General features: G+C 43.4%; 1 protein-coding gene across 7 annotated transcripts in view; it reads left to right on the top strand.

The window, feature by feature from the left end:
• Positions 1 to 5,983: 5,983 nt before the first annotated feature.
• Positions 5,984 to 15,099, top strand: part of NBEA (neurobeachin) — a 531,270-nt gene continuing 522,154 nt past the window's right edge. For all 7 annotated transcript variants that reach the window (XM_086612868.1, XM_086612875.1, XM_086612851.1 and 4 more), the window contains exon 1: positions 5,984 to 6,274. In XM_086612868.1, the coding sequence (XP_086468994.1) occupies positions 5,984 to 6,274 (291 nt within the window). The remainder of the gene's footprint in view (positions 6,275 to 15,099) is intronic.

Raw genomic sequence — 15,099 nt, 5'->3', positions numbered from 1 at the left:
CCTGGAGAAGAGAAGGCTCCAGGATGATCTTACAGCAGCCTTCCAGTACCTAAAGGGGGCCTACAGGAAAGCTGGAGAGGGACTTTTTAGAAGGGTGTGTAGTGATAGGACAAGGGGCAATGGCTTTAAACTGAAAGAGGGCAGATTTAGGTTAGATATAAGGAAGAAATTTTTCACTCTGAGGGTGGTGAGGCAGTGGAACAGGTTGCCCAGAGAAGTTGTGGATGCCCCATCCCTGGAAGTGTTCAAGGCCAGGTCAGATGAGGCTTTGAGTAACCTGGTGTAGTGGAGGGTTTCCCTGCCCATGGCAGGTGGGTTGGAACTAGATGATCTTTGAGGTCCCTTCCAACCCTAACCATTCTGTGATTCTATGTCTTTTTCTTTGGTGTTTTGGTTTTTTTTTTGAATTATATTTGAGACCATCTTCTAGCATTTATGGAGAATGGAGGCTGAGAAAATGTAAAGAATATCATGAAAGAAACCTACTGTCATCTATTACAGGTGAAGCAACGGTATGGCCTGGGAGCAAAAGTATTGCATTCTCTCATTTTGGTGCGGAGGAAGAGTTGTGAAAGGTACAGAAAGGGATGAAATCAGATCCTGGCATCAGTCTTGCCTTTGTGAAGGGTAAAGGAGTGCACAGCATCCTTCCACACATACTGTCTCCTGCCACACCTAGTCTGGGCCTGTGTCAATGACAGATCTTGCAAGCTGAACTGAAAATGATTATAATTATGCCAATATCAAGATTTGCTAATGCAGAACACCTTGGGATCCAACTAGCCACCTCATGAATGAAGTTGTCACTGATAAATTCAGTCTTTGTACTAAACACGTCAATATCAAGAGGATGAGACAAACATTTTTAAAGAAAAAAAAGAATCTTGTTCTCTAGCATTTCTAGTGTATGTACTCTTATTTTAGCTTTCAATCTGATGAGGTGTTAGAATGGAAGCAAATAAACACCAGAACTGCAATTACTACAGGCCTGAGATTAGTGTTACGGATTTGTTGTTCTTTTTAGAATGCCACTGCTACAATAATGCTCACATAAGTTGATGAATGGCTCACCTCAATGAAAGTTTGCTTATCAAAAACAAACACTGTTGATTAGAGAAGACAGCTACCTCTTAGCAATGTTCAAGCTTATAAAAATAAAGAGAATATGATTTTGTAAAAATGTATTCATAAAACCAAATATGAGTTTAAGATCTAAAGGAAGTCTCTCCTATTAAACATACTGTTGGGAATTCATCTTTTAATGAGAACTTTTTTTCCTATGGTACGTATGGTATATTACTAGTTTCAACAGAGGAAATGACAGTCCGCCAGTTCAAGTCCTAAACTGGAAATTAGATAATGAAGGATTTCACAAATACAACTTTTAAAGAAACTCACAATTGCAACTTTATCAAAAACTCAATACGGAGGAACGCATGGATAGCTGTATATGAAACAGCTGTAGTCAAGAATTACTCTGCCATGTGGGTACATGTATAAATCACGGAGTTTTCTGTGAAGGGTAGTATGAAGCATAGAATGGATAATAAAACAGATACCAAATCATATTTTGTTATCCCACTTTTCTAGAGAAAGGAAGTTTATGTGGTTGTGCTATTCGTCCACCTGCCCTATCACAAAGATGAATAACAAGTTATTGACAAATTTTAAGCAAATTTAACAATGGATCTCAAAGTTACAAAGTTATTTTGAGATTTGTAAAAGTTGACAAGTGGATAGAGATATAAATTAATATGCTTAACAGTAGAAAAGCAATTATAATTTAGTTCCTTACCAATTTATCAGGCAACAGCCACCTGATGAATCAGAACAAGAAAATTGGTCAACTTGCCAGCCAGCATGAAACTTCCAGGCAACTATACTCATGCCTCACCAAACACGTGGATAGGAGAAAAACAAAGGGGAGAATTGTCAGGTGTTAGCTGTTAGGAGTGTTACAATGTTTAATGAATGTTACAGACTTCTAGGTTTAGGTTTCACTTTTGGAAAAAAAAAAAAAACACCACAAAAAACTACAAACAAACTATTCTTGAAGTTTCAAAAATATTTACATAATTAAATAACTGAAGTTTACAGAAACTTGAGGACCTCCAAACTCTAAAAGGTTACCTGGTTGCCAGATACGATCATTAAGGATAGGATCACATAATACGAGATATTTCTTTTTGAAATCAAGATGAACAGTTTTGGGCAGCTTAACTTAAACATTTGCATAGTTGACTGGTTTGTAGACTGGAACAGTAATTTAACATTCCTGCATAGTAAAAAGTTTTACCTTTTGCGTTGTCTTTTTTTTTTTCTTCGCTTGTTTTTATGGGAAATAGGGCAAAGTAAAACAAGTGATAAACTCTTTCACTGACATTTTCAAGTTAAGGATTTTTGCCAAGGTTTTTCTGGAGAATCTTTTTAAAAGCTTCTGGAACGGGACTTACTTACTTCAGCCAAGGACAGAGATAGCAAGAGCAATTTGAGCCACACTACTCCATCAGCTCATCACTACGAACTAGCCAGAAGTTATTGTGCCCAGAATTCACCGTCTCATCCACTAGTCAAAAGTCTGCCAGGTTACCTCTCTGGAACACCCCTCTTCAGGGGTTAAACTAAGACAGGCTGACTCTGTAGTAAAGCAGTCAAGTGCATATGAATTCAGTTTCACTAGTTCTGCTATGGCGCTGGTGCGAACCGGAGCTTTGGCACCTCTGCAAGTATATGAAAATAAAGTACACCTTTACTCTGAGTCATACAAAGTTGCTCGTGAATGGTGGCAAATTGTAAAGGAATTTCCTTCCAAGAAAACTTTGTGCTTTCTTATCTCCCATAACCAATCTTTTGGGTTTTCTCCACATCTTTTGCAGCTTTCTGAAATAATGGTGGTTCTGTGATTCCCACTTAAACGCTGTTTTAGTGTCATGGTTTGATGTGGGGGGGGGGGGTGGTTCTGGTGGCAGGAGAGGGGTTTTGCTCCCTGCGACCTCCCTGGTTTTGGAACCGGGTTAGGCTTAGTTCTGGCCACCAGATCAGACTGCCATCCCCCTTGGGGTTGAGCCAATAGGGCGCCTCTGCAAATTGCCCTATTTAAGTCAGGACAAGAGAACTGGAAAAGGTGCTTTGCCCAGGAGCGAGGAGAGAAGGGAGGAGGGCACTGCCCCCGCTCCCTGGCTCCCGGCCGGGCAGCTGCCTGCGTCGGGCCGCCGCCGCCCACGGAGAATGGCGGCGGCAGAGCCAGCTGGGGAACTCGGGGGCACCCCACTCCCGGGGTGCCCACTGGGCTGAGTTCACCTGGAGAGGACTGAGATCTGAGAGAAACAGCCACATCGACAGCAGGTCAGTGAGGATGGAGCGGGAGGAGGTGTGCCAGAGCTGAGTTTCCCCTGCGGCTGATGGTGAGATAGCAGGCGGCCCCCTGCAACCAGGACGGCCTCAGTGGAGCAGAGACCCACTCGCAGCCCGTGGGGAGAAGATGCCTGAGCCTGAGGATGGTCGTGTTGGGGTGCACGACAAGGCAGAGCGGCATCTGGAGTCTGCGTGACGACCCACGCCGGAGCGAGTGGCTACAGCTCCCTAAGTACCCGAGACTGTGGTAAAGCCCACACCGGAGCAATCTGTAGGGAAGGATTGTTTCCAGTGGGCTGGACTCACGCTGGAGAAGTTTGTGGATTTTTCCTCATGGGTAGGGGATCCATTGGAGCAGGGGAAAAGGGTGTAAGGACTCCTTCTCCTTTAAGAAAGAAGCAGCAGTAACAGCACGGAATGAACTGACCTGCACTCCCCCAGTCCCTGCCCCCTGTGCTGCTGGGGGGAGGAGGTAGAGCCGGGAGGAAAAGGAAGGCGGGGGGGGGGGGGAGAAGGTGTCGGTTTTAAGATCTGGTTTTGTTTCTTTCTGTCCTCTCAAGTAATCGGTTTTTGTTTCCCTTTGTCCTTCTAAGTAATCATTAATAAACTGTTTTGCTTTGAGAAAAGCTCTGCCTGTTTTGCCCAGGACCATGGTTGGTGGGTGCTCCCTCTGTTCTTGTCTCAACCCTCAGTCCCTTTGGTTTTTTTTTCTCTCCTCTCTACTTTACTGGAGAAGGAGAGACTGTGTGAGTTTTAGTTGCTGGATCAGCCTAAAACCACGACATTTAGTCATGTCTATGCATCTGGGCTATGCATACTGTCAAGTGCCTATGGACCTTGCAATCGAGTAAATGTAACACGCTGTATTTACAATTACGTAGGGCTAACGCACCTCATAGTAGAGAGCTGAGGTCTTCTCTTTCTTCTCTTGGTGGAGCTTAAACCAGCTGCTGTAATCCTGGAGGATATAGTGACCCAGTCCTGCTGATTCACTGTGTTTATGCAGTTTATTTTCTAAAGCTGGATATAAGGAGGACCGGCAATCCAGTCAAATTCCTAAACTTGTGGTTACAGAAGACACAGCACAAATGGTATTCTGAGACCAGGGGACAAGATTTGTCGTAAAATTGAGCTTTGCAATGACAGTCACTATGAAGCAAAGACAGAATATGTTTTTGAACAGGGATCAATTATCTCCAGCACATGTAGAGCAAATGTATACAACTTTATTCAAACAACCATTAGAATAATTTGAGCCTCCTCAAAACATCAGAGGTACTTCTCTTTCCCTGAAATCATACTGGAGAGGCTTGGAAAAATGCTCATTGCCATGAGGCATCAGTGAAACCAAGGGGCTCAGGAAAACTGCTGTCGACTGGACATCTCTGTATCTAACACCACCAGCAGGAACCAGGAGTGGAAGTATTAATAAGACCGCGGGGAAAACGTCCCTCTCCTTGAACACACACCACAACGCGAGCTCTCAAGCTGGCAGACTCCAGGGCTTCCCCTGCCCCTCCCCATGCCCCGGGGGACCGAAGCTCGGGAGTCCTGCTACAACTCTGGACACTCTCCCTCAAACCTGACCGCTTGCTAAGACTGAAATTGCTACCTTTCCCGAAAAAAAAAAAAAAAAAAATCAAACAAAAGGTCCCTATCCAGACATTTCTCCTCGCACAACAGCATGGGACCAGAGCGGGGAAGGCGCGGCAGAGATCACAGAGGCTCGAAGGCGTGCGAGCCGGCCGAGGAGCCCAGCAGGGCACTGCCCGGGCGGCCGAGGGGCGACCCTCGCCAGCAGGGTCCCGGGGCAGGCGAGGAGGGGGCATCCCCCCGCGGCGGAGGCCTGCGGCTGGCAAGGGGCGCGGACCGTCGCCGCGGCGGCACCGCCATCCCGCCGCCCGGCGGACAGCCCGGGGTGGGGGAGGAAGGGCGCAGCGGTCCGCCCCTGCCGCAGGGGGCGCCCGGGGGCGGCGGGGCGAGGCCGGGCTGCTGGCCGGGTGATCGGCCCCTCGCCGAAGCGGGCGGGCACCACCCTGTCGCTTCGGGCGGCGTTGCGCAACCTCCTCGGAGCCGGTGGGCACCGCGGCGGCGGCTGCGCGCCTCAGCGCGGCCCCTCACGCCGCGGCGGCGGCGGTAGCAGCGCGGCCGCCGCGCACCTGCTCACCTGTCTCCCCGCCAGCCGGGGGGGCCCGGCCCGGCCACTCCCCCCGGCGGGCTCGGCGCAGGCGCCCTCGCGGCTACCGCAGGCAGGGGGCGGCAACATGGCGGCGTGAGCGGCGGCGTTTTCGGCTCCACAACAACAGCGGCGGCGGCAATCGCTCGCGCTGCCGTCAGCTCCGCGCGCCGCTCGCCTCCGCCGGGCCGCGCCGCGTTCGGCGGCGCCTTCTCCTCCTGCCCCGCGGCGAGGAGGCGGCCCCGACCGGGCGCAGCCTTCGGCTAACGGGGCATCGGCGCCCATAATAATCCCTCATTATAGCGGAGCGGGGGAGCGGCTCCTGGGACGGTGCTTGCGCCTCGGGCCGGCTCCCTGCGGCCCCGCCGGGTGCGACTGCGGTGGATGCGCGGCTCGGCCCGGCCGGGCGGGGAGACGGCGGCGGCGGCAGGTGCTGGTAACGGCGGGGGGTAAATGGCGAGCGAGAAGCCGATGTCGGGGCCGGACCCGCAGCCCGCGGGACTCATCTCCGTCGGGGCCGGCGGTGGAGGCGGCGGAGGCGGTGGCAGCAGCAGCAGCGGCAGCAGCGTCGCGGTGATGGGGGAGCTGAGGGCGTCGGGCTCCGGGTCCGTGGTGCTCCCCGCGGGGATGATTAACCCGTCAGTGCCGATCCGCAATATCCGGATGAAATTCGCCGTCCTCATCGGACTCATCCAGGTCGGAGAGGTCAGCAACCGGGACATCGTGGAGACGGTGCTGAACCTGGTAAGCGGCTGGGCACCCCGCCCCGGTGACGCCCCGGCGGGCAGAGGGCCCCTGGGCACCAGCCCGCGCAGCCCACCTCCTCCCGGGGCTGCTCCCGGCTCCCCCCCGCCCCTCTGCAACCCGAAAGGGACCTTCATTTTCCCTGCCCCCGTGTCCCTCCTACATGTACGGCCCTTCTCCAACCATCTTTCCTTCCCAAACTCCTCTCGTTCCTTTCTCTCCTCCGTGGTACCGCGACCGGCTCGTCTCCTCGCCGTGCGTGTGACAGAAGCCCCCTCAGCGCTCCCTAAACTCCACGCAGGACCCTACCTAGTACAGACAGGCCACTCTTCCCCTTCCCAGTGCCACCCCCCCCCCCCCCCCCCGGCTGCTTCCCGCAGAAGTGGAGTGTGTGCCATTCAGAATGTGAAAAATAAGGAAATTAAATTTCAGGTCCTGGATGCTGCCCTGTAACCTGGTGGCTTCCTCACTGGAAGAAGAGTGGTGTGAATGTAGTATCTATTTTTAATTGAAAAAGATTAAAAAAAGCAGCCTGAGCTGGTATCTTTTCTTAGTGGCTGAAACATGTGAAGGGTTTAACCCTGTTAGCTCAGAGCTAGTTGAGTATTTTCTGTAGAGGAAGAGGGAGGAGGGAGATTTTTGCAAGGATTTAATACGCTTTAATAATCTGTAATAAAGAGTTAGTTGTATTGCAGTATTGTATTGGGTTGCTCATGTTTTAATAATCTGCCACGCTTTCCAAAACACGCTCTTGTCTGCAAAGTAAGTGCTGTTGCTAATTTTGTTTAAGGTCTGTGCATGGAAAAACACTATCGTACGCTGGTAAATAGCTCGAAACAAGGAGAAGATGCTAAAATGTAGCTCCTTAGTCATCTGCTCACTTCGTGGAGTGAAAGAGTTACTGCAGGACTGTATGACTTAATGTTTTTGCGCTACCTACACCAAAGCCTGAGGAACCTACAGAAGCCAAACGAGTGGATCTAAAAATGAATCACTTTCAATTATGTGCAATTTAGTGCTGCTCCTGAATGCAAGATTTGCTGCAGCAAAGCTTTTGGAGCAGTTCAGCAGATGAAATATCCTCAGTTTTTGCATATAAAATAGGATAGAAAAATGACTGCTCAAAACTGAATGGCAATTAATTGAAACTGCCTTTGTTTCAAATGAGTTTAATGCTTCTAACGTCCACTCATTTTACACAGTCATGTAAAGAATATATTTTGTTTCAAACACTTTAGAAGGATGCATTCTTCCATTTGACAGTTATTTGCATTTGACCTAGCACAGACTGAATGGGAAAGCTGCAGCATGCAGGGAAAGACATGGTTTGGTCAGATCATTTTAATATTTATGGCTTATCTGAACACAGAGAGTTAAAGCCCTAATAGTTCTGTGAATATGTCAAAACAGTAATCTGGTATATTTCCTACTCCTCTCTACAAGCTGTTTGACACTTAACTGAGATGTGATTTGTAAATTTTTTTTTTTTTTTTTGTACAAGTGTGGTAGAAGTCATCATAACTTTATTGGATTATTACCTATTCCTTTAAAAGTAGCACTTGAAATAAGGGAAAAACCTACAGTTATTTTATTAACTAGCTTCGTATAGATCATGAAAGATACAAAGATGTTTAATCATTTCCTGGTTTTCTCTCTCCTTTCATTCTTCTTACTGATATTTAAGCTTATTTTAATTCTGGCTGTTAATGCATCAGCAACTGGACTAACATTGGCTTGTCTTTGAGGGGAGGAGGTTAGAATGTGTTTTGGTATTTGTGTGGAGGACATATAGCTCTTGTTACAGTGCTTGCCTGTAAAATCTACCTACTAATTAGTTCCTATAGCTGAAAACTATGCTTATATTTTAAAATAAACGCAGGAGTGTTTAACAGTGCTCTCGGCATCGAGAGACGTGTATGAATGTGAAACTGCTTGGGAGTCTGCTGCAGTAGCGATGCATTCTGGATCAGTCATTACTTAACAGATGGACTCTAATATATAATAGTCAGTATTCCCACAGCAGCGAGAGGTTATATTGTCTCTGCTAATCTTTTTCTTCTCAGGGCAGTGAATGTCTCAAACTTCTGCTTGTGTATTTTGAAAATTTACTCATATGTGAAACAAACATAGTGAATATGGCAGATACAAAGGAAAGCTGATGGCATATCCCTGAACTACTAGACGTTACCTGATTCTGTATTAAGGATTTTAATAGCAACTTAAAATGCAGCTTTGCATTTTAGAAGCATTCTTTGAGGAGTGAGTGGGCATGGAGAGAACTTGATTTGTTTTTTTTTGTTGTTTTACTTTTCCTTCAGCTTTTATCTTTACTCTTTTGGAATGACTTTTGATGGAAGTGTGATAACGAGTGGACAGTGCTTAAAGAGCTGATCTCAGTTGATATGTTAAGTCTCTGAGAGAAGTATAACCTATACTATACCATGTTTGGTATCTATAAGGCATTTGGTAATATCTTTTAAGTATCAGAATTTTGCATAGCTGCTGCTTCTTTTATTATTGGAGAGAATCAGAAGTTAGATTGAGATACTTTTTTTATTTTCTTATCTGAGATTACTCCTCCTCTGTGTAAAGCTTAATGAAGTCTATTCATTCTTCCTGCATCTGCGTGGAACCAGCAGCAAATGTCTGAGACAAAACTTTGGTTTGGCTTGCCCTTGTCATGGAGATGGTTGCTCTTCTTTCCTGTTAATTTTTCTTTTTAGGGTTTCTCTTGGACAATTTTTACCTTTAAATGTTTGTTTTGGTGGCCCCACACTGTGATCTCTGCATTTCAGACTTACTTCACATGATACATTCTGATGTTGGTGGGCACGGTGATTCATTGTATCTGTGACATGGTGAAGTGCTTTTTATGCAGTGCTGAAAATCTTCGGTGTTTAGTATGTTGTTGTATTTTCCGGTTTGCCAGATTTTAGCCGTTGACTTTCAGCTCAGACACTATTTTGTTCTTGGGCATGCCTATGCTGTTTATGTTATTAGTTGTTTCCCTGGATGATTTTCTTTTTCTTAGTGACACTTCTTTTCCTCTGAACTTGGTGTTCAAATTTCTCTTATATTGGTGAATTTGTTTAATGGAGTATAGCTTGGTGAAGTTTCCAGTATTGCTTGTAATATTTTTCATTGTTTAACATTACAGTGGAAGACATAATGGAGACAGAGTTCAGCCCTTTATATGCCAATGCCTATGAACTACTTACAGTTGTCCTTAAAAAAAAACCCTAGTCTTAACACTATGAAGGTCAGAAGATGCTAAGAGTCTGTGAGCTGAAGGCTTTTCTAGAATGATTTTATAAAATATTGTATTCCTTTTACGTTTCTGGAAGTAGGAGAGAACTTCTCTTCGTACTTCATACATTCTTCTGTGATGGTGCTGATTTTGATCAATCCGTGTGTTTAATATGAATTCTCAGGTTCAGCATGCTCTGAGATGTGTGTTCACTGACCCTTGTGCACTGCAAAGCACCAAACTGGAAAAAGCTTTCCTTGCAAACAACGTAATTCTCCAGTTGCTCTTAGTGATTTCTCTTTGGGGGTATTTTGGCATCAGTTTTGTGCTCCTGTTTATGAGGAGGCCTTTCCCCTTTGAACAGCTCTATTAGTTTTCTTAGAGTGCTGTCAAGGATGTTGTAATTGCTATGATAGATGTGCTTGTTGTTATTCTCCTTCGTTCCTTTGCTTCTTGATACCCTTTTGTGCTTATGATGTGTGGTAGACTGATGTTTAAAATAAAGTTCTGCATCATGTGCTCCAGCAAATATGATATTAAGGTGGAAGCGGATCAGGCTGTCCATCTGTATTCTTCTACTTCAGGTGTGTTTTTGTTTCACTTATTTCCTAGTTCAACATTTCCACACATGGCTTTAATTAGTGTGTCTATGACATATCTCGAATGACCTTTCCTTTCATTATTTTAACTGGCTTGTTTCCTTGATTCTCTGCTTTTCCAGTGGTTTAATGGTCTTGAGAATTTTTCCTTCAGTGTAATCTTGAACGGTCTCTTGTCTGGCCAGCTTTCATCATATATGACGACGTGAATTGCATTGTTCTAAGCTTTTAGAAAGCTTTGTCTCTTCCAGTTTGAATTTCCTAGGATTTTTGATTTTGAGTTTCGTAGTGCTGATTCTACGACAACATGAAATCAGAAAGGTGAACAGGAAGCTGACTGATACTAAGAAGTTGTGACTGGTGCCTCCACGTGCGGCTTGTTTTGCCTATGCATCTTGAACAGATGATGTGGTGCACATTTGAACAGATTTTGATCTGATGCAGGTGTAGCTGACCAGGGTTCTTGTGCAATCTGGAAAGCTTTTATATGTGTTTTGTCAGGCTAGAGAGTGCTTATAAGAAGTAGGTCAAACACCAGGCATAGTTCAAAAAGTCTCTTACTGTTCTTGTTGACTACAGCCCACGCTTCTGCCTAGCTCTTCTCATCTTCTTGGCTTTTCCATCCTACTTCAGTGTTAGTCACCCATCACAAGAGGTAAACCATTTTTTGGTACTCTCTCACATTGTGTACTTGCAGGAACGGCATTTCCAGCTTCAGTGCAAACGGGTTGGATTATGTGAGAGATCCTTCTCTCCCTACAGGCTCTCTGTAGTAGTGGTCATGAGGAAAAATGTAAAGGGATACGGGGCATATGCGAGAAAGATTTTATTTTCTTTCTTTTCTTTTTTCCTTTGGTACTCCTTTTTTTCACACATTGGTTGAGGGTCTGATTGAGCTAAAGCTGGCTTTTGATATTTGAGTTCTTTGAATCCGTTTGCAGTTTCAGTTGCTGAAACGTCCTGTGGCACAGTTCCACGTGTGGCGAGGAAGCATCACGTTTGTTCACTGGATGCTGCTGTACTCTGAGGAAGCGTGGGGCTTGTGAGCTGTAGCCTCCGTCATAGGACTTCTGTTTTTTCTTGTAGAACTAGCTTTGTGGGCTTGAGAATCTTACTGCGTTTTCTTGTTTGAAGCCTTCCTATTTTTGTAGTATAATTATCTGGTGATAGTATTACTCAAAAAGTGAATTTTGGGGGAATTTGTGGGGTTTTTTTGGTGTGGTTTTTTTTTTGTGGGTTTGTGTGTTTTTTTTTGGTGTATGTGTGAGTTTTGGTTTAGGTAATTCTGAACTGGAGGTGGCGGTCCTTTTCCAAGTTACTGTCTGTCCCACTGTTTCCTTTTTATCCTGCTCTTATTATCTCCATACTAAGCTATGTCTGGAAGCTGCTATAGAAGGTACTAGAGCTATATGAAAAGAGCAGTATCCAGTGTGAGAGTTGGTAAAATAACATTCCATGGGCAGCTACTTAAGAGTACTGTAGCTGTTGTCACTATCTAATACTTTGATGGAAAACTTAGTTTTGGTTACATCTTTGAATGACTGAATGTTCACTTAATCTCTTAGTATAACTGATTGCTTTTGGCTTTTTTATCTAATCTTTAACAGTGGTGGGTGGGAAGTTTTTTCAATCTTTGTATCAGTTATGAAGCACTAGTGATACCTCAGGAGGTGGCTTGGAATCTGCTGTGGTTCTGGTATGATAGACTGATACATTTCTATAGGCAATAACTTTTAAAAATCTGTCATTATGAGCATATTACATATTATGTGTGAACATAATCCAGGATCCCCTACTGCTTGACTCTGAACAGCTATTTTCTTCTTAGCTTTACATCTTACTTGTCTTTACAGGATTCAGTTCATGGATTGTAAGGGAGGTGAATACCTAAAGGCTTTTTTATTATTTTTGTCACACTGAAGTAATAAAGTTCTGAGACTGGTATTAATAAAACACCTCCAATGTTTGGCCTTTTCCCCTGCTCCCACCTGAGACTCTACCTGTGTTCTCTCCCTTTGCATCAAGCAGAAGGTTAGCACCTTTCTCTATCGAGATGCTATTTTTACAAAATTGTGACCTGATTCCCCATTTAAACCATGTGTTCTGCAAAACGAAGCATTTAGCTGTGTACTCAGTTATACACTAATCTTACTCTCCCGACTGTGTTTTCCCTCACTGTCCCCTCCCTGGCCCTTTGGCTTTCAAATGAGTACTCAAAGGGGTAGAAGTCAAGGGACATGGCTCATTACGTTCACAAGGTTGACATCTAGGAGGCTGTGGTGCAGTTTTGTCTTCCGTGTTAATGCTCTTCAGTGTCTCCACTCATACTTTTCAAATGTATGAATCACTATCTATCTTACATAGTTTAAAAAAAAGCAATGAAAAGCAATACTCAAAAACTGCATAATCATCTCTGAATTGCTACTGAAGCATTTGTTCCCCTTTCACGTTGTACTGAATTTAGTCAAAGTGGAATGAAATCTGTGGTTGGATTAGTAGTAAAACTGAGACTTTTATGTCCTGATAAATACTATGAAAAGTATTAACACAGCTAGATCAACTTAATAAGCTATCCAAGCTATTTTAAATCAGTCTCTTAATCTTACCTGTTCATTACTTGGTATTGCACTTTTTTGTTTTGTATCTTATTCTGTCTTGGTAAATCTGCTATTTGAAATGCTCTCATGTTACTACAGCATTTCGTAGTACTTTACACAGAACAGTATCATTGCAGCTACCTCCTTAGTTGATATCTTGTATATGCCTGGTAGCCAAAGGGTTAGTGTGTAGTAGTGTGTGCTTATGTTAATGAAGTTCCATTTATTTTGTGGTGAAATTTGATTCTTAATGACCATTCATATTTTCAGAAATACCCCATTGTGGAGTTTTATTAATTCCTGCATAGACAGAACCCTTATGCTTTCTTTAACTCTGAATCAAATTTAGAACTTCCTTTTATAGTCAGAGGCAGCAGAACTTTTGAAACATCAGTTTTGAATTTGTTGATCTACCTCCTGCTTCTGTCTTGAAAGGGTTTGGCTTGGATATACTGTGAAGGATACAGTATTCAGCTATGATATTCAGCATAATGATAGTGAACAATTAAAAAAAAAAAAGAGGATTATTTGTGGAGAATCAACATATTGCTTCCTTAATGATCGAAGTACTTGTTTCAACTATGGGATTCTGACAGATTTCAGCTATTTGAACTATAGTTTCATAACTTCCAATTTAGGAAGATTGTTAATCTCCAAGAGGAAGATTTATTTGTTATTTCCAGTAGAGAAGTACTTCAACTTCTGACCAACCTACTGACTCTCTGCTACAATTTGTATTCTGGTAATTTTTGTGGTTTAGAGTTTGTTCTACTTTTGAAATACGTAAAAAATCATAATCGTCAGTAAATAAGTAAGTCTAAGTAGATTTGTTGTTACTAAGATATATACCAGTGATGTAGATTCATTTATATTAATGCAACCCGGTAATGTGACTACCCTGCTTTAATTTAAAACTGGGTTGCATCAGTGAAATTGTTCCAACATAACGATTCACTATAGGCTTGCATAAAATGTGAATACCGCTTATGCTGTTCAGCAGCTTGCAAATGCTTGACTTCTATATTTGGAAAATGATGTTTCTTTCACTGCCCTTTTGTTTACAGTTGGAAGCCTTTTGTAAGTATGCAGAATAGGTATTATGTTTTTGAATTAGCTGAAAGTGAGATAGGGCAAGATATTCACTTACAAGAGAAATCGTTATTCATATTGTGCTTTTTGGTACCTGATGGCTTTTGTAGTACTGGGACAGTGTAGACAGAAGGATGGAAATAATCATTCTCTTAGTAGAGCCTTCTAAACTAACTCCAGTACCAGCAATATGACATTTTAATCAGTTTTACATGGTCTCACTTTTTTTTTCCTTTTAAATCTTCATATGCTGTGACAAATACTCAATTACATGAAATTTTGTAACTTTTATTGGCTTTTGGTTGGTTGCCTGCTTTAAGAGCCACTATCGTGTTTTTTTTATTCATTTTTTTCTCTTTTGTAAAAAGAAAATGTTTTGAATGCTTATAAACACAAATATGAATTTGGAAACAATGTGTCCTTTGATTCACAAAGGAGCCTGTACAAACCTATTGAAACAAAGACTCTTTCCTACTGCAGAATTATAGAAAACAATAAGATATGCTTTGATAACTATAGACTAGTAACCATAAATACACTTTCAAGCTAGTAATGAACTGACTGAAGCTAACCCCTGTCTTGGATTGCTCATGCTTGACTGATCAGAGTTTACTCTTATTCTTTAGCAATACTTTGTGTAACTCTCTGCATCCAAAAAATATTTCTTGATTTCACTGTGAGCTAAAAATCTGCCTGTGTCACTTTGAGTGTTAAGAACCTTCAGCTAAAAAAAAAACCCAAAACAACCAAACAAAAACCAGAAAAGATTACTTTGAAATCAGAAGAGCATTCTTGCTTAAAGTTGAATTTGTTTTGTAGCTAGCAGAACGGGAAAGGCGTCTGCCCCTCCCAATAGGACATATACATCACAATGTAGCTACAGAGTTCTGTCAGCTCCAATTGCATAATTTCTCCATAATGTGAGCGAAAGTACCTAAAGATTGGGAAAGGTTAAAGCACTACGCATGTGAAAGAAGGTCTTCAAAAGCAGAGTTTGAACTAGTATATCTGAGGATGTTATGCAGGGAGAATGTGCTTCCCAGTGGTCTGGGGAATGGACTTGGGGATTCAGCATCTTTGCAGAAAGGCGTTAGCTGCAGCTGTGTAATTGTGGGAGTTGGAATGTTGAGAGAATGGGGCAAGAGCTGTTACCTGACATGAGAAGAAAAAGCCAATTTTGTAGGAAGAAAGCAGCTTCCTCCTTCTTCAAGTCATAATTTTTATTTTAATAAATGAAACTTTTCAAGGGATTTCAAAGTTTCATTGTGGATATGTTAAGTTATGGAAAGAGGA

The sequence above is a fragment of the Tauraco erythrolophus genome, chromosome 1, assembly GCF_009769465.1.
Source record: "Tauraco erythrolophus isolate bTauEry1 chromosome 1, bTauEry1.pri, whole genome shotgun sequence".
In the NCBI taxonomy this organism is placed as follows: Eukaryota; Metazoa; Chordata; class Aves; order Musophagiformes; family Musophagidae; genus Tauraco; species Tauraco erythrolophus.
The sequence above is the reverse complement of the archived record's forward strand: the minus strand, read 5'-3'. Positions and strand labels throughout refer to the sequence as shown.